This window comes from Parasteatoda tepidariorum, chromosome 2 (genome assembly GCF_982258835.1).
Source record: "Parasteatoda tepidariorum strain Cologne lab strain chromosome 2, Ptep-v5.0, whole genome shotgun sequence".
NCBI lineage: Eukaryota > Metazoa > Arthropoda > Arachnida > Araneae > Theridiidae > Parasteatoda > Parasteatoda tepidariorum.
The window spans coordinates 86,225,843-86,247,631 of NC_141756.1; the positions used below are offsets into that span (position 1 = coordinate 86,225,843).

At 28.5% G+C, this 21,789-nt stretch overlaps 1 protein-coding gene across 1 annotated transcript; it reads left to right on the forward strand.

Moving 5' to 3' along the window:
• Window positions 1-1,090: 1,090 nt before the first annotated feature.
• On the forward strand, window positions 1,091-18,377 carry LOC107439873 (lamin). The gene is made up of 11 exons (XM_016052604.4): window positions 1,091-1,654; window positions 7,382-7,514; window positions 8,976-9,125; window positions 10,253-10,423; window positions 10,553-10,678; window positions 12,005-12,225; window positions 13,445-13,673; window positions 15,076-15,180; window positions 16,318-16,434; window positions 16,574-16,675; window positions 17,392-18,377. The coding sequence occupies exons 1-11, from the start codon at window positions 1,272-1,274 to the stop codon at window positions 17,425-17,427; spliced, it is 1,773 nt and encodes a 590-aa protein (XP_015908090.1). The 5' UTR covers window positions 1,091-1,271; the 3' UTR covers window positions 17,428-18,377.
• Window positions 18,378-21,789: the final 3,412 nt, after the last annotated feature.

The window sequence follows — 21,789 nt, forward strand, 5'->3', positions numbered from 1 at the left end:
CTTGGCTGATTTCAATGTGCTGTTGGATGTTGTCCGCCATTGCTTCCGTGGTTAACGTCACGTTGTAATCCAACTGCAGTTGAGTTGGACGGCAATTGTAGTTCAAGATGAGCGTTCGATGACGTATACTATCAAACTCACAAATGGACCAATCAGAGGTTAGCGCTGATTTCCAGCTGACGGCGTCCTGTCCTAAGAAACCAGGCCTTTTAGAGAGTGTTGTGAAACGCTCTTCTTATTTTTGTTCTCTTTTGTACTTTTGTACACAATCCAGATATCAAAGAACTTATAATTAAATGCAGGAGTAAAATTATATTTTAAAAGACTTTTTCAATGAAAATAATTAGAATTTGCATTACCCACAAATAAAAACCCAGAAAACGTTTTAATTTATGCTAAGAGACGATAATGAAACTCTATCTTAGTATAATTATTAATATTTTCAAATTTATTATGCTTTATTTGAAATTTAGTGCTTTGGGCAGCTTAGATTGCTTACAAAAATTCTCTTTATTTTATTTTTTTAAGTACTTAAATTGCGTTTTTTTTAGTTAATTGCGTTTTTTTAAAAAAGTAAATTTTTAAGAATATATTAGTTTTTTTTAAAAATTAACAAAAAAATTCAATTTAACATCTGTAAAATTTTTAATTTCAAATTTTTCTGGCACAGAGACAAAGATTGAATGTTATTAATTAATTTTATTCCCTTCAATTTAAAAAAAATTAAATAAAAACGAACAAATTATATACAGTGAGGTCAAAGTTCACCATGACGTCCGTTTGGTCCAGTGATTGATTTTTCTGCCTTTATATCTATGGCAAGAACAAAGGAGTTTTACATGTGCGCATTAGAAATTTTCACAGGTTCAATAATTTATTAAAGCTATTAGTCTTCATCAAGAAATTTATATTTTTAACAACGTTTAAATTTTGAAATACTTTGAAGTCGTTCTTGTTGTATGGCAAACGTTTGCGGGAAAACTAGCAAATCACGTTCTCGGTCTCATACCGAATTCCCAAATTTTTTGTATGCAGTAAGAATGTCCCCGAAAAGGAATCTACCACGAAACCCTCGTCGACTTTACGAACTAGACCGTTTTAAACGTTGAATCACTAGCTTGTCCTAATTTCAAAACTTGTTATTTTAATTTCTAGCGTTTGGCAACTAACGGCTAAATTTAACCGCCGCGAAATTGCCATTTTAGCTTCGTGTGGGGTGCGGTTTACCGGCTTATAATTATTTATATTTTAGTATTAATAAAGTTATTATCATGTCTTCAAAAACAAGAAAATCGACTGCGTCCACTCCTGTGCAGTCAGCTGGAGCCAGTACTTCCCAATCTAAGAAAAATACTCCTCTTAGCCCGGCCCGTGTTTCTCGTATGGAAGAAAAATTGCAGCTGCAAAATTTGAACGATCGTTTGGCTACTTACATTGATAAGGTACGATTTTTAGAAAATGAAAATTCACGGCTTGGTGGTCAAGTCACTACGATTCAAGAGAAATACGAGAGGGAAATAAAGACTACTAAAGAACAGTATTTTTCGGAAATCGGTGGGTTACGTACTGCACTTGATGCAACCAGTAAGGAAAAAGCTCAAGCACTCATTGAATTGAATAATATTCGAGCTAATATTGGTGAATTACAGAAAAAGTAAGTATTTAATGTGCATTAATTGATTACATTAATCTGTTTTATTTATTTAAATTTGAATTAATATTCAGGTTTTGTTTTGATATGCCTGTTATGACAAATTCATGTTGAAACAGTTGACATTTTTAATGTTATATGTTTAGAAAGTTTTATATCTCATGATATTTAATTTGAGCGATTATGGGCACAAACTATGTTGAAAAGCCTTTGTAAATAAGCAGTTTTAAGGGTATATAGCTGTTTATTTTTTACTTTACTACCTTGATAACTTGACTGTTAAATGTGATATTTCATTGAATATAAACTAAAAACTTAGGAATAATAATAAGTTTTACCATCACCGAAATATCATATTAAATATGCTCAACTTCTGACATGACAGAGGTTGTTACTATACGACTGTAATGCACAACCTTCATATCATTCGGGCCCGAATGGCCCATGTATACTTTCCAACAACTGCAGAATTTCCCTTAGTTTGCATTAAATACTTTTCATGGTGATAGCTTAGATTTTAAAGCAGTTCAAGTGGCAATGTCATGGTTCTGAACACTGCTTGCTTTTCTTTGACGCACTGAGTGATTCAGTTCTGATTCATCATCAGATATGACATAAGCACCTCGTAAAGTAATAGACCAGCTATATTTCATCATTGCAGGTGTTAAGATGTTTTTAGTTATTAGTATTCATATAAAAGTTTAAGTGGTCAACAAAAATGCTAGCACTTGAACTGCCAGTTCAACTTATTGTAATAGTTATATCTTTTAAGACAGGGTGTGTAGCGTTTTTAAAAAGTGCTTAAAGGTTCTTATTTTCGTTTTCAAAAGTCCTTAAAGGTGCTTTTTTTCATTGGGTATTTTTAAAAAGTACTTAATTTTCCCTTTTTTAAAAATGAGATTTTTCCTTTACCGTGCTGATTGATTTCCTTTACTTTCGCTATGAATTATGCAAAAAAAGAAACAATTCACATTGTTCTATTCAACGTTATCCCAATTAATTTAACCCCAATCTATTTTGGCGTAGTGTCAGTCCGTAGCGTATGAAAACGCCATTTGTTTTACATGATTCAAAATTTCATGATTTTTGACAATTGTCAAAAACAATGCAAATTTTTTTTTTTTTTTTTTTTTTTTTACTTGACTTGACGGTTACAAGAAAACCATCAATTGTCAAAAACTTTCCAACCTTGCCTAATTATGGCATTTTTTTAAAGTGCTTAAAAATATTTTTTTAGTGCTTGAAAAGTGTTTTAAAAGGTGCTTATTTTTTGTAGAATAATTTGGCTATGCACCCTGTAAAGTAATTAATAATGAGATTAAACTCCTGTAATGTTCAGTTACCATTTCTGATTCAGAAGTTGATAAGCATTCTTTTACACTAAAGCTATCTATTTAAAATTTGAAGAAATCAGGGGTCTGTCTAGGTTTTTCTGAGAGGTACCTATTTTGTGAAAATTTAGACATAATTTGTGAAAAATTGAAAGTTATACTTAAAAGTCAACACAAAAATATGGTAAAAATGTGGATTTATCGTTTCTTAAGGGATACAAAAATAAAATTTTAAGAAAAAGTATTTTGTGAAACTACAGTTTTTCTTAAAATTGAATTTGTGAAACTACCGTTTTTCCTAAAGTAGAATTTGTGAAGGTACCGCTAAACGGTAGTAAATTCGGCCTGGACAGACCCCTGGAAATCAAATTAAATGAGAAAGAAAATGCTATAAACACAATACTATTAAAGTAAATAAGCTTTCGATTGCCAGAAGCTAAAAGTATGATTGCAAATGAAACAAATCACCTCAATTTCAGTCGCCTTAATGTTTTAACGATTTTTTAAAAATATTTTATAATTTCACAGATATATAAGAGGTTAGACAAATACTCATGTTCAAAAGCTCTGATAAACTTTTTAACAGAGATATTTCCTTATTAGGATCTGTCATGTCAAGAACAATTAGCAAGGCACCGAATAGTTTTAAACTTTTTAAAAAAAGTGTTTTGTGGGCTGCTGCCTGAAAACCGCCAAGATTTGGCAATTATCCTGCTACAAATCATGAAGGGAGTTTTCAGTATCATGATTTGAGGACAAATAGCTGCCAAGTCTTGGCAACTTCCCAGCAGCGGCCCGTGAGAAACTAAAAGTTAATAAAAAATATCACAGAAGAAATCAACTTGAAAGGTATAACTCTTAGTCACCTCCAAGCAAAATTTTTGTTTTTGTTTTTAAATTTCAAGTTTAAAATCTATTTGGCATCTTGGCGATTATAGTTGCCTTGGTAGATGCCATTAAAGAAATATATCCTGTCACGATGCCGGAAAAAAAATCACCCAAACAATAGTGCCGTGATTGCCTTTTCACTTTACGTCCGGAATGGTCTGAAATATTAATAAAATAATGATTTAAGTGAATATATCAAAATATATTCTTAGCCGTGCTCTGTAAGTTATTCATATAGTTCACAGCCTTTCTCTGAATATTGGATAGTAATAATTTTATTTTTCCAACTTAGTTTCTGACAGTAAATTTAGTATTGAGACTAAAATGTAATTTTGATGAAATCATATTCAGATATATTCTGTTTAGAGTTAACGGATAATGAAATAGATAAATCCATTGGACACTTAGCATTTTCTTTGGTTGATTGACTCCGTAGTTATGTCGATTAGCTTTGACAAAGTTGTAACCAGTGGTAACTAAAAAAGAAACGGCCGACTGAATATGAAACTGGCAAATATATACAGTGTTAGTGATAAACAGTAAATTTTACTTTATTTTCATTAGTGATGTAACGAATAGTGATGGGGCCGAATACTTACTTTTTAAAAAAAAATTCTCTTTTGATTGTAATTAAAGTAATTTTCAAATTTTAAATTAAAAATTAAATCAATATTAACAAAATTGCTTTTTTAATCTTTGTATATTTAAAAAAAATTTAACTTTATTTATTTTTTGTAATAATTTAAATATCTTGATGCCAATAACAAGGCAATATGGCTTTTATAAATCTAAATAATTAATAATGGCATATTTTAGTTATAGTTATACTTGTAATTTATATGCTACTTTATTTAAGATAAGAACTCATTATTTACTACTGTTTAATGTATTCTTAACTTTCTTTTTTGTCAGAAAAATTATTAAAACTCAGAAAGTTAAGAACTTTTTAAAAAAATTCGCTTTTGAAATTTTAATTTTGTTATTAAATAATTTTCAAATTTTAAATTAAAAATGAAATAAATATTAACAAATTTTCTTTTTTGAACGTTCTATATTTTAAAAAAAATTTAACAACTTGATGTATTTTTTGTAATAATTTAATTATCTTGATGCCAACAATAAGGCTTTCACAAATCTAAATAATTAATAATAGCAGCATAATTAATAACAACATGTACTTCATTATTCGGCTAGGCCGAATATTCGGTAAAAGAGCCGAATATTCGGTACATCCCTAATTTTCATTATTGGTTCATGATGAACAGAATATAGGAAGAGCGTTTCTTCTGTACCTATTTATGTGAACTACCAGGGGTCTGTCCAGGCCAAATTTACTACCGTTTAACGGTACCTTCACAAATTCAACTTTAGGAAAAACGGTAGTTTCGCAAAATACTTTTTCTTACAATTAAATTTTTTTGTGTTGATTTTCTAATATAATTTTTAATTTTCACAAATTATGTCTAAATTTTCACAAAATAGGTACCTCTCAGAAAAACCTAGACAACAGACCCCTAACTACATCACCAAGTCACGAAAGGGTTTTATGCATAAACATTTAACCAAAGAAAGATTTGCCTGGAAGGTTGCTATAAGTTATACACAGTCTACAGAATATTTGTCCATACTATCCATTCTTGTTCACATCAATTACCTTTGCTAAGCAAAGGGATTTTTAAAATTGCATATAAAGTTTTTTATTTTAGTTTGATGTATGTTTCTGGTTTCTGTCCTTGGTGACTTTTTTTGGCATGTGCTTCTAATTTGTAAATCTTTCACCAGTTCCGAGTTGATTTCCTTCCTAAATGTTTTTTACATTTCTCTCATTCTATTTCCCAGCTGTAGCTTAAATTTTAAGTAGGCCCAATAAGAAAATATTCCTGCCTAGAAGTTTTTTTCTTCGAAATCTGGGTATATTTCAAGGATGAGATTTTTCTGCCTTTTAGTTACCATTTCACATAGCTACTTACTCTTCTGCATTTTAGAAATCCGTCACTAAATTTTTCCTTTTCTTTATAAAATTGTTCAAACATGTGTTATATCATATTCAAAAATATTGTATTAATACATCCTTTTTGCTTTCTGACCACTGTCATTCCTGCTATTTTAGTTTAGTTCATATTCTTCATTTAAGTTGGACTCTCTCTGTGATTTATTTATTTATTTTTATAAAGTTTTATTTGTTATTGTTCCATTGTCAGGAAAACTTGGCATTTAGGCGCAGGTCGTAATGCAAAAATTTTCACAAATTCAACTTTAGGAAAAACGGTAGTTTCGCAAAATACTTTTTCTTACAATTAAATTTTTTTGTGTTGATTTTCTAATATAATTTTTAATTTTCACAAATTATGTCTAAATTTTCACAAAATAGGTACCTCTCAGAAAAACCTAGACAACAGACCCCTAACTACATCACCAAGTCACGAAAGGGTTTTATGCATAAACATTTAACAAAAGAAAGATTTGCCTGGAAGGTTGCTATAAGTTATACACAGTCTACAGAATATTTGTCCATACTATCCATTCTTGTTCACATCAATTACCTTTGCTAAGCAAAGGGATTTTTAAAATTGCATATAAAGTTTTTTATTTTAGTTTGATGTATGTTTCTGGTTTCTGTCCTTGGTGACTTTTTTTGGCATGTGCTTCTAATTTGTAAATCTTTCACCAGTTCCGAGTTGATTTCCTTCCTAAATGTTTTTTACATTTCTCTCATTCTATTTCCCAGCTGTAGCTTAAATTTTAAGTAGGCCCAATAAGAAAATATTCCTGCCTAGAAGTTTTTTTCTTCGAAATCTGGGTATATTTCAAGGATGAGATTTTTCTGCCTTTTAGTTACCATTTCACATAGCTACTTACTCTTCTGCATTTTAGAAATCCGTCACTAAATTTTTCCTTTTCTTTATAAAATTGTTCAAACATGTGTTATATCATATTCAAAAATATTGTATTAATACATCCTTTTTGCTTTCTGACCACTGTCATTCCTGCTATTTTAGTTTAGTTCATATTCTTCATTTAAGTTGGACTCTCTCTGTGATTTATTTATTTATTTTTATAAAGTTTTATTTGTTATTGTTCCATTGTCAGGAAAACTTGGCATTTAGGCGCAGGTCGTAATGCAAAAATTTTCCTGATTGCTGGATATATTTGCTTTCAAGGAAAATTTATAAAAAGAGTTGGAAATATCAAATAATGACATTCTTTAGTCATATGTGGTTTAATTGAATACTTTTAAAAGCTTGAACAATAGAATTTATTGATTATTATTCTTTTAATATTCAAGAATTAAAATATAAGGTCTGCAATGCGTCTTGTATTTTTACTTTCTTTTACTACTTGCTATAAACATTCTTTATAAAATAATGTTTCACCTTATATACTTAGTAGTTGTATAAAAGAATAATTTGCAGTAGGTTACTCGTTTAATATCTTTTTCTTTAAAGGCAGATAAACACCTGTAATAAAACAATATTGGAGTATCAGTAACTGATTATTTTTGTATTTTTAGGTTAACTAAGAAGGAAAGAGATTTTGCATCTGCTGAAAAGACTATTAATAGTTTGGATCATCAAAATCAAGATCTTCAAAATAAAGTCAACCATCTTCAGTCCGATCATAAAAAATTGGAAGAGAACTTTAAGGTAAATCAATGCATAATCAATATCTTAATTTTCTTAAAAAGTCTAATTTAGTCTTAGCGAATAATGATTCTAAGATAAATACCATGATAGGTAGTAATGTTTAGTTATTTGTATAATATATTAAATAGCTCCTGTATAAGTCCATCCCATATTATTGATTATAATAAATTTATGGTATGTAATGTGTATAAAAGGGGTGCTCAAATAGTTAATCAGGAAATTTTCCAACGTAAAAAAAGATAATACAAAAGAATTATTAAATCTACAACATTTTAAAATATTTCACATTCTCCTCTGAACTCTGAATGTGATACATTTTCCCTTAAATTAAGATGCCGTAAGGCATGATGTAGAACTTTGCAGATAAGGATGAAGTAGAATCTAGCTGCCAATTCTACTGTATTTTGCCAGTTTCTCATGGTCTACTGGTTTAATTAAAATTCTCCTGGTTTTTGTACATTTTGGACGTTGAGTAAGTTTCCTAAAAAAATTCGTATTGAAGTAGAATTTTTGTACAGATTATGGTTTTTTTGAATATTTAAATAAGTATTAGTAGTAATACATAATGAAGCAAATGTCATTTGTAGATATCAGTTCAAAACTTTTTTTGTTCTAAAGTTATAAATTTATTTTTATTCAGAACTCTTTTTAAATTAATAAAAAAAAAAACTTTTACCTATGTTGCAGAATGATTCAGTTGTGAATGGGTGCATTGAATAAATAAACCATGTTTAAAAACAAACAAACTTTAATAAACAATATGATGGTACGAAATAGGGCTTTCAAATAAGCCATCTAGTTCAATCCATTGCCTGCCACATTAGCGATTACAGAGTTATTGTGAGTGATTACAACGTCCTTTTCTGGTCAGACTATTCTTTGTAACAAACTATTCTTTGATGAATTAAATGTCTATTAATATTCGAAATTAGAAGTAAACAGACATTATAATATTTCAAATATGTTTATGTCAATCATAAATGGAAAATATTGCAGTTTTTTTATTTTGATGCCTAAAATTTCCTATGTGTAAAATATTTACTACATTATGCAAAAATTATCATGAAATTTATATTTTGTAAAATCTCCTGGATATTTTCCTAGCCATGTTGGTACCTATGTAAAATTCATTGTAGAATGTGGCACTGCTGAAGTTATTAAATCTCACACAAATTATGTTCTGGATTCTTTAAATTTGTTACTTACATATATATGTATGTAAAGGTTTTCATTCTGAACTAATTTTTATTTTTGAAAATACTCTTAAATAAATTATCTCACCTTTTCTTATGTTTTTTCTGAACCTAATTTAAAGTATTATTTTTAATAAATACCTTTATATGTAGTGAAAATAAAGATATATGGTATATTTAGTTTCAGTTAAAAAAATTTTAACGAAAATCATCTTTTTACTAATTTAATATTTTCTGATAACTAATTTTGTATTTGTCTTAAATTTAGGAATGCGACCAAGAAAGAAGAAGTCTTGCTGCCATGCTAGCCGAAATAAAAGATCAGTACGATTCAAGTCTGCTAAAGATCGCTGATTTAGAAAATAAATTGCAGAGCATGAAGGAAGAAATTTCTTTCAAAGAGACAGTATATGAAAAGGTTTGTTAATTTTATTATTTTAATTAACTATTTTCTATTGAAAGCCGACTTTTTAAATAACTTCTTAACACAGAAATATTACTTAGATAACAAAATAATTGTAGATTATGTTCAAGAATTTTTAGTTGTTATTTTTTTGAAGTTTTATTATAATAGAGTCCATGTTAGACAAAGATTTTGGTTGTATGTTTAAAATATATTCATAGGTATGGATACATTTCAAATTAACTTTTCTTGTTTCAACCTTAGTTTTCGAGTTTTTTTTTTTTTTCTTCGAACTATCTGCAATTTTTATTATCCAGGGTGCTATTGCCATCCGATTCCGCAGATAGTTTGGACTCTACTGTTATGCTAATTCTATGAAGAAATATTTTATCCCATTTTGGAAAACATTCAGTTGTAAATAACCTGAGGCTTTTTGTTTATTTTAAAAATTTCAATTGATATGTTTTATTTTGAACTAGTTCAACTCGCTTTTAGCTGCACATGTATAGCATTTAACTCATTGGTAAGGTTGCTTTAGCGATATAATAAGAAGTAGTAATATATTTTATTAATTATATTTCTACTTATTTCTATTATCATAAAGTGTATTTCTATTGTGTTTTTGTATTACTGCCATAAATAAAATATCTAAATTAGCAAGCATAGTGTCAATTGTTCATAATATAAGATTAGATGTCTCACATTTTAAGTTTGAAAAAAAAATATCAAAGCCTTTTTGATATATTAAAATGCTTCTAATTTTATTAAAATCCTTTTGAAATTACATCAAGTTTAAAAAAATGACCTTTATGCTTAAATATAGCCTTCATGCTTTATGTTTATTCTTATGTGGTTTGTATTATAGTCACATTCAGATTAAATTAGAATTAAAACAAATGTTACATGAAAGGTTTTTCAAAGTAAGCGCATATGTTTATAAAAATTATTTTACAAAAATTGCCTATATATCTACTGGTATGAAGACATTTTTTTTTTGTCAGCACTTTATGTGTGCTATTCCTATTTTTGTAGACTTCTTTCATATTATATATGTTTTAAGTACTTGCTGCAGGCATAGTAAACACAGTTCTTGTCTTCATAATGTTTTATTTCTAGTAAGCATATTCTTTTTTACTTTATAGGAGCTGTCCGATTCTAGAATGTTGAAAACAGTTGAAATTTCTGGTATTGATGCCAGCATAAGACAAGATTATGATCAAAAGTTAGCAGATAGTCTAAGGGAACTCAGGGAACAATATGAAAGCCAGATGTTTGCAAACAAAGATGAACTTGAAGCTATGTATCAGAAACAGGTAAGGTTTTTAATAAGCTTACAAACTGCTTAATTCCTTTTATGTATATAGTCAAAATTCAGATCAAATCTATTTTTACATTGTTACTATTTTCTTTTTGTTTTGTATTTATTTTTCTATTAATTATAGATGGCAGATTTGTCCAGGAACTGTGAGGCTAAAATTAAATCAGCTCATGGTAAAGAAGAAGAAAGTCGCACTATCAAGACGCGTGTAGAATTTTTATCATCTAAAGTGTCAGAATTGGAAACTTTGGTAAGGTTATTTCTTGTTTTATTTTTAAATTCAAAATGTTTTGTTCTTAAGGTAGCTTAAGTAAGTTAGATTAGTAGCCTGTAGTGAGGCAAATTCGCAGCAACACGGCGACATTGTTGCAGAACACTACATAGTTCTTGCAAAAAGATTTTTCTTTTGAAAATTAATCCTGTATTTAAATAATCACTTTTTGGCAATTTACAACGATAGTATCGTAAATCGATATGTTTCGATTGTATTTTCGTTAGTTATCGATTTTGGTTTTCACATGGCTTTTAAATGTCCCATTATGTTTTTAAACAATATGGAAAATTTGAATTGTGCATTTGAGTATTTACTTTTTAAGGCAATGATTTTATAAATTTTTTTTGGCTGTTATTGCTATCGATTTCTCCATAGTTTTTAAATCTGATTTTATTATTTTTTTTACGATGTGTCTTACAACAACCTAATCTCTAAACTAGACACGCATTTGAGTAACCTCTTTTTGGAGGAGTCCGATTCGCGGCATTTCGTCATCAATCATTTTTTCGCCACTTACTACTACGGATTTCATGATTTTCAATCTTTTATTTATTTATTTTTTATTGTTATGGTTTTTTACAAATTACGAAGAAGGAAATAATTAGTGCGTTCCCCCTCCCCTACAAAATGCGAGAATATCATCCATAGTGTTAGAAGAAAAAATTATTACATGTTTAATTTAAAAATATATACATATATTTGTAAACACACCCTTTTGTTATTTTAAATTAGTACTATATATGTTTGTTACTATTAAAAGTATCTTGCATAAAGAAATTAGAGCTAGAGAATTTTGTCACAGATAGCTTGAATAAATTCTGCCACAGGGGCTAGATTAAGTTCATTTTTAAGGTCCATTTTTAAACAGTGATTTTACTCGCATTTCAATATCCAATTTTACCATAGTTATATTAAACAACTGAAAAGTTTTTTTTTTTTTTTTTCATTATTCATATGCAACTAATCTACGATATTTAAAAAATTATTTTTTAATAAATTCTGTGTTTGATAAAAACATTCCCTATAGTTTTATTTGCTACGCATTTTCGGAATGTTAGTGTGTATGTATGAGAGACGAGACAGGCTAGACAATTTATAGTGTTTTCAAGCTTTATCTTTGTTAAACATAACTTTTTTCTTTATTTTCTTCTCTCATTTTTTTCATAATAAGAAGAAATTTTAATGGCTAAATACTTTAGTAAAACATGAAATATGCAAAACTTAATAAAAAATATTCATTTATTGCATGACTCAGAAGTGCTGAAAATAATAATAAATTTTTTTTCCTTACCTTCTAACTAGAATGAGGGACTTAAAAACCGAGTAAAAGATTTAGAGCTATTAATCGAGCAAGAAAGAGAATGGAATGCCATGAAATTAAATGAGAAGGATGAAGAAAACCGTAAGCTGAGAGAGGAGTGTCAAATTCAGCTCAATGAATACCAAGATTTATTGGGAATCAAAGTTGCCTTAGATATGGAAATAGCTGCTTATAGGAAACTCTTGGAAGGAGAAGAAGCAAGGTAATATGTTTGATAATTTAAAATTTTCTTACAAAAAGGTTTTCTACATTAAATTTTGATACTGTATAATATCCGCTTTTCTTAATCTGGGAGTGAAGTAATCAAGTCGGGGGAAGTCACAAAATTAAGTGTAACATGCATATAATGTAACACTAATCATTTCCTCAGTCTCGAAACAAGAAAATATTTTTAAGCTATTACAATGCATGTGATTACTTTTTGTCTTTTAACAGTATAGTTAAAGGGCTAGTTGAATTCGTTAATATGCGTTTCCACATTAGTAAAGATAACAGGAGTAAAACAGTTTTTTTTTTCTTCTTTTGAATCAAGAAATAAGATTTTTTTTGTTTTATTTTTGGAAAAGTAGTTGTTTTAAGTAAGGAAACATCAGAAACTCTGAAAACTTTACTTTATGCTTAGTATAGTTATGTTTGTATATTTCAAGTTGATTAATTTTCCTTTCTAAAAAAAAATAAAAAAGATTACCCATACTTCGACTATTATAAAAAAAAAAATGAATGTACATATTCAATTAGTTATGTTAGATTATATTTATAGGATTCTTTGATAAACACAAAGAATTTGAGCACTGTAAAAATTTTGATAAACAGTGTTTTTTTATATATACATGTTGAAATTGCAATGTTTGAGAAAAAAATGTATAGATTATTAAGATGTATAATATGTTGAAAAATATACTTTTCATGAAAAAAAATTAATTTTCAAAATTTAGTGTGTAGCGAGTAATTAACCACAATCACTGTAACTTGCTAAATATTTTGTTAAAAAATTTTTTCACATTTAATTTGTTAAAAAAATTTTCTTAGTTAAACTTGTTCTTAGTTGTTGAAAATATAGCTTTGTTATGTTCATATATGTGACAAAGTATTAAGGTACAACTGTCAATGTTAAATACAATTATTATTAAAGTTTAATACTGTTTACTTTTAATGTCAATTGTCATAAAAGTTCAAAATAAGTTGGAATACAGATTTTTTTCTTATCTCAGATGCACTGTCAATTGATGTTCCTTGTTTAGTTTAATTTCTTTGCAAATATTTTTCCTATCATATTTATAGGTTATATATTTAATTCTCTTTCCTAATACTTAAGGTAAATAAACTGAATACTATTTAAAGTAGACCAAGCGCAAACATAAAAGGGAAATTTAATTTTAATATTTAGCCAGTTTTGTTACTTAGTTAAATTTTTTCAACAGGTTAAACATTTCTCATGAAGAAAGCAGCATATTGGGAGAATCAGTATCGCGAAGTACACCAGTTCGTCGCACTCCTCTTAGAACCGCCAAGAGGAAACGTGCTCATTTTGAGAGTGAAGAGACATCTGCCAGTGATGTGCAAGTGACAGCATCAGCTAAGAGTGATATTGAAATCTCCGATCACGACTTAGAGGGAAAATATATCAAAATTCACAATAAGGGCAATACTGTAAGAATAACTTCATCTTTTCTTTTGATGAATTGATAATTTGAATTTAATATAAAATATCAATAACAAAGAAAGTTTTATTTTATTTCCCCTAGCTAAATAATGTGTAGTTTAGTGACATTTTATGAGGTATATTTTGTTTTATGTATCCGTGCTAGGTATACTACTTGTTAATTATCTACTTGCTGCTTTTAATTCTAGGAATTCTGATTAATGGAAATTCTCATTGATTTTAGGTTGGTTAGTTAATAAATAGTTTGTAAGCAATTTCTAAATGAAACTGTGACGAATAAACTAGATATTTGTCGATAGCTAGTACATTTTTAAAAACTTTAATGTCTATAGATTTAAAATATTGTGTTATAATTTTAATTAAATTCAATAAGTTCATGTTAGTATAATTCTTGAATGGAAGTTATGTTAAATATTTACCAAAAAAAATTTATCGAAAAAAAAGAAACACTTTATTCCAAGATGAATTTTTTGGCAACATTATTATCCTTTTATGTAGTTCAAACTCAGATTAATTCATTTTCTCTTGACTCTTTGGGTGTTTTATTTAAATTCCTTGATTTTCTCCGATTGATAAAACTCCCTATGCTATTGCCACTCAATAGTGGCCAAAACTTTTGACTTGAATGGCTTAAAGACGGAGTTTCTGGGCATTAAGTGAAACTCCAACTAGCATCTTGATCAATTGCAGTTGATTATTGTGGGCATAAAGGTTTGTCTGAGAAAAAGAGCTACATTGAGACAACTGCTCTGTTGAATTGAGAGAACCAAGTGCAATAATTGCATATTACTGGTGCATATAAACAAAAAGCAGGATGATCAACAAAAAAAAAACTTAATAAAATAAAGCAATTCAAAAGAAAATAAGTGTTCGGACCTTACATTGGTGCAGGTTTGGAACAGCTGCTTAAATTGCTCTAAACTGCTTCAGAACGAAATTTCTGCTCTGAAATGATTATGCTGACTGTTCCAATCCCTGTTGGTGTTAAGTGATTGAAAATAAAAATTTCAAATTAAGGAAATATTCATTTAGGTTTGGTCTAAATAATGAACTAACTTGTTGGTCAGGGTATCTTGAAACCGAAGCTTAAAACACAGCTCATCCTATGTATTAAGTCAAAAAAAAAAAAAATTTGAAAAGTACATTTTAAAGCAATTTGATGAGCTTCCTTATTTTAGATTTGGTCGTAAGATTCCAAATCATGGTGCTAGATGATAACCACTTTCTCATGTGGAGAATATTTTGGATGCTATTAATGTGTTGATTAAACATTTCATTATTTAGAAACATATGTCATAAAGAACTTTAAAACTATTTAATAGTAAAATTTCTTTGAATATTGATTTTTTTTTGTGGAAGACAAATGTATTATTACTGTTTATTTTGCAGGAGGTTCCTTTAGGAGGGTGGCAATTGGTTCGCAAAGCTGGTGATCAAGAAATCATTCACAAATTTACTCGAACTACTCTCATCAAACCAGATACATACATAACGGTTTGTATCTTTTCACCTCTTAAATTTTGATTCCACAGTATAAGATTTAAGTGGAATTAATAAAATGACCTAATCTAATTTAGCAGTCTTATTTCCAGAGATAGTAAAAGGAATTTATGATACAATTTTGGATTTAAAAAAGGTTTATATTTATTTATTTGTGAACGAAATAAAACAAAGTACTTAATTGTGAATCAAAATTTGTAAAGGGGATGGTTTTTAAGAAAATTCTGAATAATTTGTTCAAGCTGTATTACTTAAAAATATGAACTTCAAGGTTACTATACTAAAATTTTATTTGTAAATATTGTAATGAGTTGTGAAATGTTTTCCATTACAATGTTTATTAATTTTTTTTCTTCGAGTCCTATCATAATTATAGTTTTCCCTTCCTCACTCTGATTTAATCTTAACAATTTTGATGAAAGATGTCTCTGAGAAGTTAAGATTTTTTTATATTATTATTTATTTTTTATGCTTGTTGCACGGCTGCCAACTCTTTAGCATTTTCTTGCCTTTTTACAATGGGATCTCTGCATTTTGAAAGTGTACATTAAAATTTTGCACATTCTTAAATTTGCTTATCTATACGCATGTATGAGCTTGAGGATATGCTTTCGTGCCTTGCTGAGACAACAATGGCATTTTAAATTTTCCCTGTCATTCAGCCTAGTGGATGATGTGTGTCATTAATTGATGCACAATATTAGATCTTAAGTATTTGATAGTTCGAGAAAAGGGATAATAATTTTCTTTTATTTAGGATTTATTTGAACTAATTTTGTTAAACACTACATTCCACTTGTAAAACACCATATTCCAATAACTAGTTCTGATTCTTTGTATAAGGAATTTAAATTGAAAACACATAAAAAAAACTTCAACATTTTCTTTAATTTTGCAGTAAATCTCCAGTGTTTTAAAAAATGGGGATTGGCAGATATATTGTAAATATAATTAGTGAGAATGCAAATGGTTTACTTATTATAAAATATATTTTAATCTCATAGTTTTTTATCTGCTATGTAAGTTATATAGTTTGTATTATATTATGTTAAGATAGCCATTTTAATTTCTAAGAATTTTATTTTTTAATTTGGGAGTTTTAGTGGTCAGTTATTGTATTTATTTTTATAGGTGTGGAGTTCTGATGCTAATGCTGCACATTCTCCTCCGACTGATTATGTTATGAAAGGGCAAAAGTGGTTTGTGGCCGATACAATGAGTTCTGTTCTTCTAAATAATAACAAAGAGGTAAGTTTAAATCCTTAAATATTTAATTAAGCAATGCTTTTTTTTCCCCCTTCCGTTTCTTCCGATTAGTACTATTGAATAAATTTGGTAATGCTCACATATTCTTATTAGCTTGGTTTTTTACCCCTTTCTTTTTTAGGAAATGGCAGTTAGAGAAACAACTAAAAGAATCTCACGTTCTTATGAACAGAGAGTTTTAGAATCTGGTGCATATCCTCCTGAAGAAATATATCATCAACAAGTAAGCCAATTTTATTATCTTATCATGAACAAATCTAGTTTTTCATTTTCATTACTTTAGGGATAAGTATTTTGATGCAAGTCATTGTGTAACGCAAATTTTTAAATTATCTTATTTGGTATCAATAATTTCTATTGTTCAGTATCAAGCATTTTTTTTAACTAATAGTAAGTGGCAAAGATCACCAGTTAAAACAATTCTTACTAATTTCGGTTATTCACTTTTTTGTCAGCGTCAATATTGAGAAAAATGTATGTTTACTCAAGGTAAATATGATTAATTAGATCCAATATATTACGTCTAAAGATGTTTAAAAAAAAATTCAGAAGTTTTGAATTTTTTTTCACATTTCTGAATGCTAACTAAACTCAGCATTATTTGAAATAAAATTACAATTTTCATTTCATCTTAATTTCTTTTTGTTTCTGAAATACAAATTTTTTGAGACACTTATATTGTCAAAGTAAAGGAAACCTTTATTAAATAAATTTTTTTAATTAAGTGCATTAGAAAAATGGAGTCTTATTGGTGCTGTTTATCAAACACAAAACAATAGGCCTCAAAGCACCGATAATGTAGTTTACAAAAATCATTTTGGCATTATGAAAAGCATTATCAATAATTTTGAAGTTCTGCTTGATTAAAATGCATATAAATTGCTTTTAGTAAAGTTATTTGATAACACAACTACATTATTGTTTTCTTTTTCTTTACAGGGCGACTTTGGTCGGGAAAGGTGTGCTATCATGTAACAGTCAAAAATTGTATCATTGCAATATTATGTTCTGATCTGTAATTTTAAAATGTCATATATTCATAATTTTAGCAATCAATTTTGTAAGATTGTTATAATTTTTTTAAAAACATTTCATTAACTCATGCCTTAAACTGTTTCGTTTGATCAATTGTAATCAACTGTGTCATGTCATTAAAAAAGCTTTATGATTATTTTTTAAGTAGAGATTAGTATTCATTATAAAATTCTGTGTGCTTTTTTTCAGTGTATTTTTATTTAGATGATTTAGTTGATGCTTTCTGATTTTATCTCTTTACTCTACTTAAAAGTATGGTAACAGAAAATGCTTTTTTTTAAATGACTTTTTTTTGTAAGGATTGTAAAATAGATAAATTTTTATTAGATCCTTTAAATTTAATTTATATCATTAAACTAATTACTGTTGATTTATCTTATACATATTATTGAATTTTAACTTGTAAAGTCAGGTCTTCATAATCATGTCAAGTTTCCTAATAAAATGAACTGCCATCTCTCATAGTACAAACTAAGCCCGGTTTTAGTTTGTAATTGTGACTTGATCTCATTATCATTCATGGCACATTAAAAGAGATATTGAGTCACTTTTTCACAAGTCACTGTAATTATAAATCATACTTTATTGTTTTTATGATGATTTTTTTTAAGAAAAAATTACTATGTTTTGTTTATTCTCAGTGTTGCTATACTAATAAATTATTTGCTGTTTAATAAGGTAATCTGATTTTTGGTGGCCCAAGGAGCTCTATTTTTTCCTATTTAGAGATAATTGTCTGAAAATGCACTGCCTATTGTGTGATAATTACATACAAATATCATTTTTGCTTTTGTTTTTATGAGTATTAATTTTGGTACCATGTTTTGAATTTAAGTTGTGCCAATGTTTGAATGTCTATGTCAGTAAAAATAAATTTTATTATTTCAGCAGATCATGTTGTTGTTCTTATATTTAAAAGGAACAGTCGACTTTTGCAGTCTAAGATAAAACTATAAAAACTTATTTTATTACATTTGGAAAGCTTTTGTGGCAATGCAGTACTAAGGGCTTAACTAACAAATATTGTAAACACTATTTCTCCACCCTTTACTGTGTCTTAAGTTTGTTTGTTTTTTTGTAAAAAAATATTGAATCAAAAATGACAATGATACTAAAAAGCACCCGAAATAAAAAATTTATGGAAAATATGTTTACAATTTTATAGCTAACAGATAAAACACATTAGTATATAAAAAGCATATCATTACTATAATTTGTATAAGATATAGCTTTGTTGCTTAAAAAAAGAATGGATGATACTTTTTATATAATAATCGTTTTTTTCATTCAAAGTATTTGTGCTTATTTATTGTAAAAGAATTTTCAATCTGAGTCTTGTTAAATATCAAAATCCTAATTATTAGGATGTTAGAATTGAGCTTGTGAGTTTTATGAAAGCTGTGTAATTAATGAAGTTCCAAATTCATTGCATTCAAAAATATTTATTATTTTCCATTAAAATACACAAACTCACACCAAATAGAATTATTTCATAGATAGCAAAATAGAACCTTAAATGTTGCACATAAAGTCTAATATATTTTCTTTTCACAAAAATAATAGTTTCCGAACATGTGATAGTCTGATTTTTATCTAGTATTATCAGTTATGTGATTGCTGGAGGAAGAAATTAACTGAATTTTTTTTCTATATGTGCAGTTTCATTTTTGTACATGAGCAGCGGAATAAAAAGCTCATTTTTATGCAAAAAAAAAAAGTAATATTTATAGGATTTTAAAAAAATTATTGTCATTATATTTAATATTGGACGTTGAAAAATACATCTATCCTTTTTATAACTTAGCAAGGCATCACATAAAATGAAATAAAAATTTGAAAATCTACAGCAATAACTGGAAAGAAAAATTTTGATAAAACCACATCGGCTGTGTCAAAAATGGGTGAATTAAATCAAAGATGAAAGAGTTCTTCAAAAAAGAAACCCCTTTTTTCTCCCTATTTTTAAAATTTTCTATGTTCCAAAAGCATAATTTTTGGGGGTCTAATAATTACAGAATCCTTCCCCATAACTGCTGGAAACCTAAGCCGCCTAAATGATAGTCCTGGAACAAACTTCTTCCCATCAGTAGCCTCCTGAGAAAGAATGGTCTTCTGGAGAAACTGGGTGTAGCTGCTGCAGGTGCGCTGTTGTCGAGTGGAAAGGATGAGGTTGTTGAGTGTTAAGCAGTTTTGTTTCTGACCTGTCATTGTTTGTCACTGATTCTTTATACGCCGGGCGACGCAGATTAAATTTATGTAGTCTTAGATTATACTTCTCTCGATTCCAATAGTTCTTATTTTTGGACGTTTGTCCGTGCACATTTTTGTTTATTTGTGTCATTTTCGTGTGGTGCATTGTATGATTGATGTATTTTAACGATGGAAGTCAAAAGAAATTTGATGCTGATAGGTTAAATAAAACAAAAATTAAATATATAAGTTAAATAAAACTAAACTGTTAGAAACAATCTATCAGAAGATTTTGAGGTGAAAGTTAGTAACTGTTTTAAAAAATGATTGACTGGCAATTAATTCAAAATAATGATTATTAAGACTTATAAATTATTAAATAGTAATTTTCTTTAATATTATAGCATGGGTGCAAGTCTTCCGTCCCCAGGACGGATTTCCGTCTTTCGAAAATGTCCGCTGACGGAATCAAGACTGACTCGAAGACGGAAATCGGAATTTATTTTTTCTGTCCTTAAAAATACTTTTTAGGTCTACGTTATTGGTCTACTTTCTTATGACCTGTTGTTATTTTATCAAAAGACAGATGAATAAATATTATTTTGTACAGTATTTAAACCAAGGATGAAAGACTTCCGCGAAAAAGCGGAATTCCGCTTTTTTTTCCTTCCCAATTTTGAAAATATCCGACCATGTTCCAAAAACTAAAATTTTTGGGAAGTCCTATTGGAGAAACCCAAGCTGCCCGAACGATAGTCGGATTACTGCGACTTCCGCTATAGAGTGAAAAGGAGTCTAAGCGTTTCATTTCTACCGCCGATATTTGATTTTTTTGTTTGACTGATTTTCGGAATTTTAAATATTAGGAACTGCACCGGAATCTGCGAAAATCGCGATTTTTAATCAGACGATTTTAATATCAATCATCGATTTTCGTATTTAACTGATTTAAAACTTACGCGTTGCAATTTTTTTACGCGATTTAAAAATCGTACTAGCAATTCCTATTCACTCAATTTAAAAATCCAATATCGCGATTTGTATTTAAGCGTTTTTAAAACCCAATATCGCGATTTGTATTCTTGTGAGTTTAAAATCCAACGTCGCGATTCGTATTCACGCATTTTTAAATCCAATTTTGCGATTCGTTATCACGCAGTTGTAATATCAGATATCGCTTTTCGTATTTGTACGCTATGTAAAAATTACTCACTGCGATTCGTATTCACGTGATCTAAAAATTATGCATCGTGATTCTTATTTGCGCGATTTAAAAAATTCAATATCGCAATTTGTATTTTCGTGTTTTTAAAATCCAACAGCTTGATTCATATTCACGGGATTTTAAAATCCGAAATCGCGATTCATATTCACGCGATTTTAAAATCCAAAATCGCGATTCATATTCACGTGAGTTTAAAATCCAACAGCACGATTCACATTCACGCGATTTTAAAATCCAAAATCGCGATTCATATTCACGCGATTTTAAAATCCAATATCAAGATTCATATTCACACGATTTTAAAACCCAATATCGCGATTCTTGAAAGAAGTAGAAGTAAGTTTTCTCTTGAATTAGTTACTGTAAAGATGTGATATATTTTTCATTAGTAAGTAATTTAATAGTCGCGCCTTCCTGTAATTGCTCAATTTTTTTAATGTATTAGTGATCAAAATTTTAAAATTACACTTAAGAAAAATTTAAAGTTAACTGTCTAAATGCTTCTGCCACTTTAAATATTGAATAAAAGTCTCCCAGCATAGTTAAAAGTTGCTTTTATAAATTTCAGTATCATATAGTCAGTTGCTTCATTTGCTTGCTTCAGTTGCTTTTATAAATTTCAGTATATCTCCCCCCTCCCCCCAGTGACCTGCATTGTAAAAGTTCAGTTTTTTTTTATTTTTGTCCATTTTCATGCCTGTTAAACTTGATGTATTATGGTAAAGCTTTCTTAGATAGTTTGCATATGTCAAGGGGGTATTGTGTATGTTAGGTATTTCAGTCAAAAAATTTTCAGTCTTGGCCTTTTTTCCAACTTGCACCCATGTATTATAGTGATCAAAAAAGTTAAAAATTATGCTTAAGAAAAATTTTAATTTACTGTCTAA

Bases quoted from the DNA above. Each gene is read 5' to 3' on its own strand.
- LOC107439873 (XM_016052604.4), top strand. From the start codon at position 1,272: ATGTCTTCAAAAACAAGAAAATCGACTGCGTCCACTCCTGTGCAGTCA. The intron at 10,424-10,552 runs GTAAGGTTTTTA...TATTAATTATAG, and splicing joins AAGCTATGTATCAGAAACAG to ATGGCAGATTTGTCCAGGAA. The intron at 13,674-15,075 runs GTAAGAATAACT...TTTATTTTGCAG, and splicing joins TTCACAATAAGGGCAATACT to GAGGTTCCTTTAGGAGGGTG.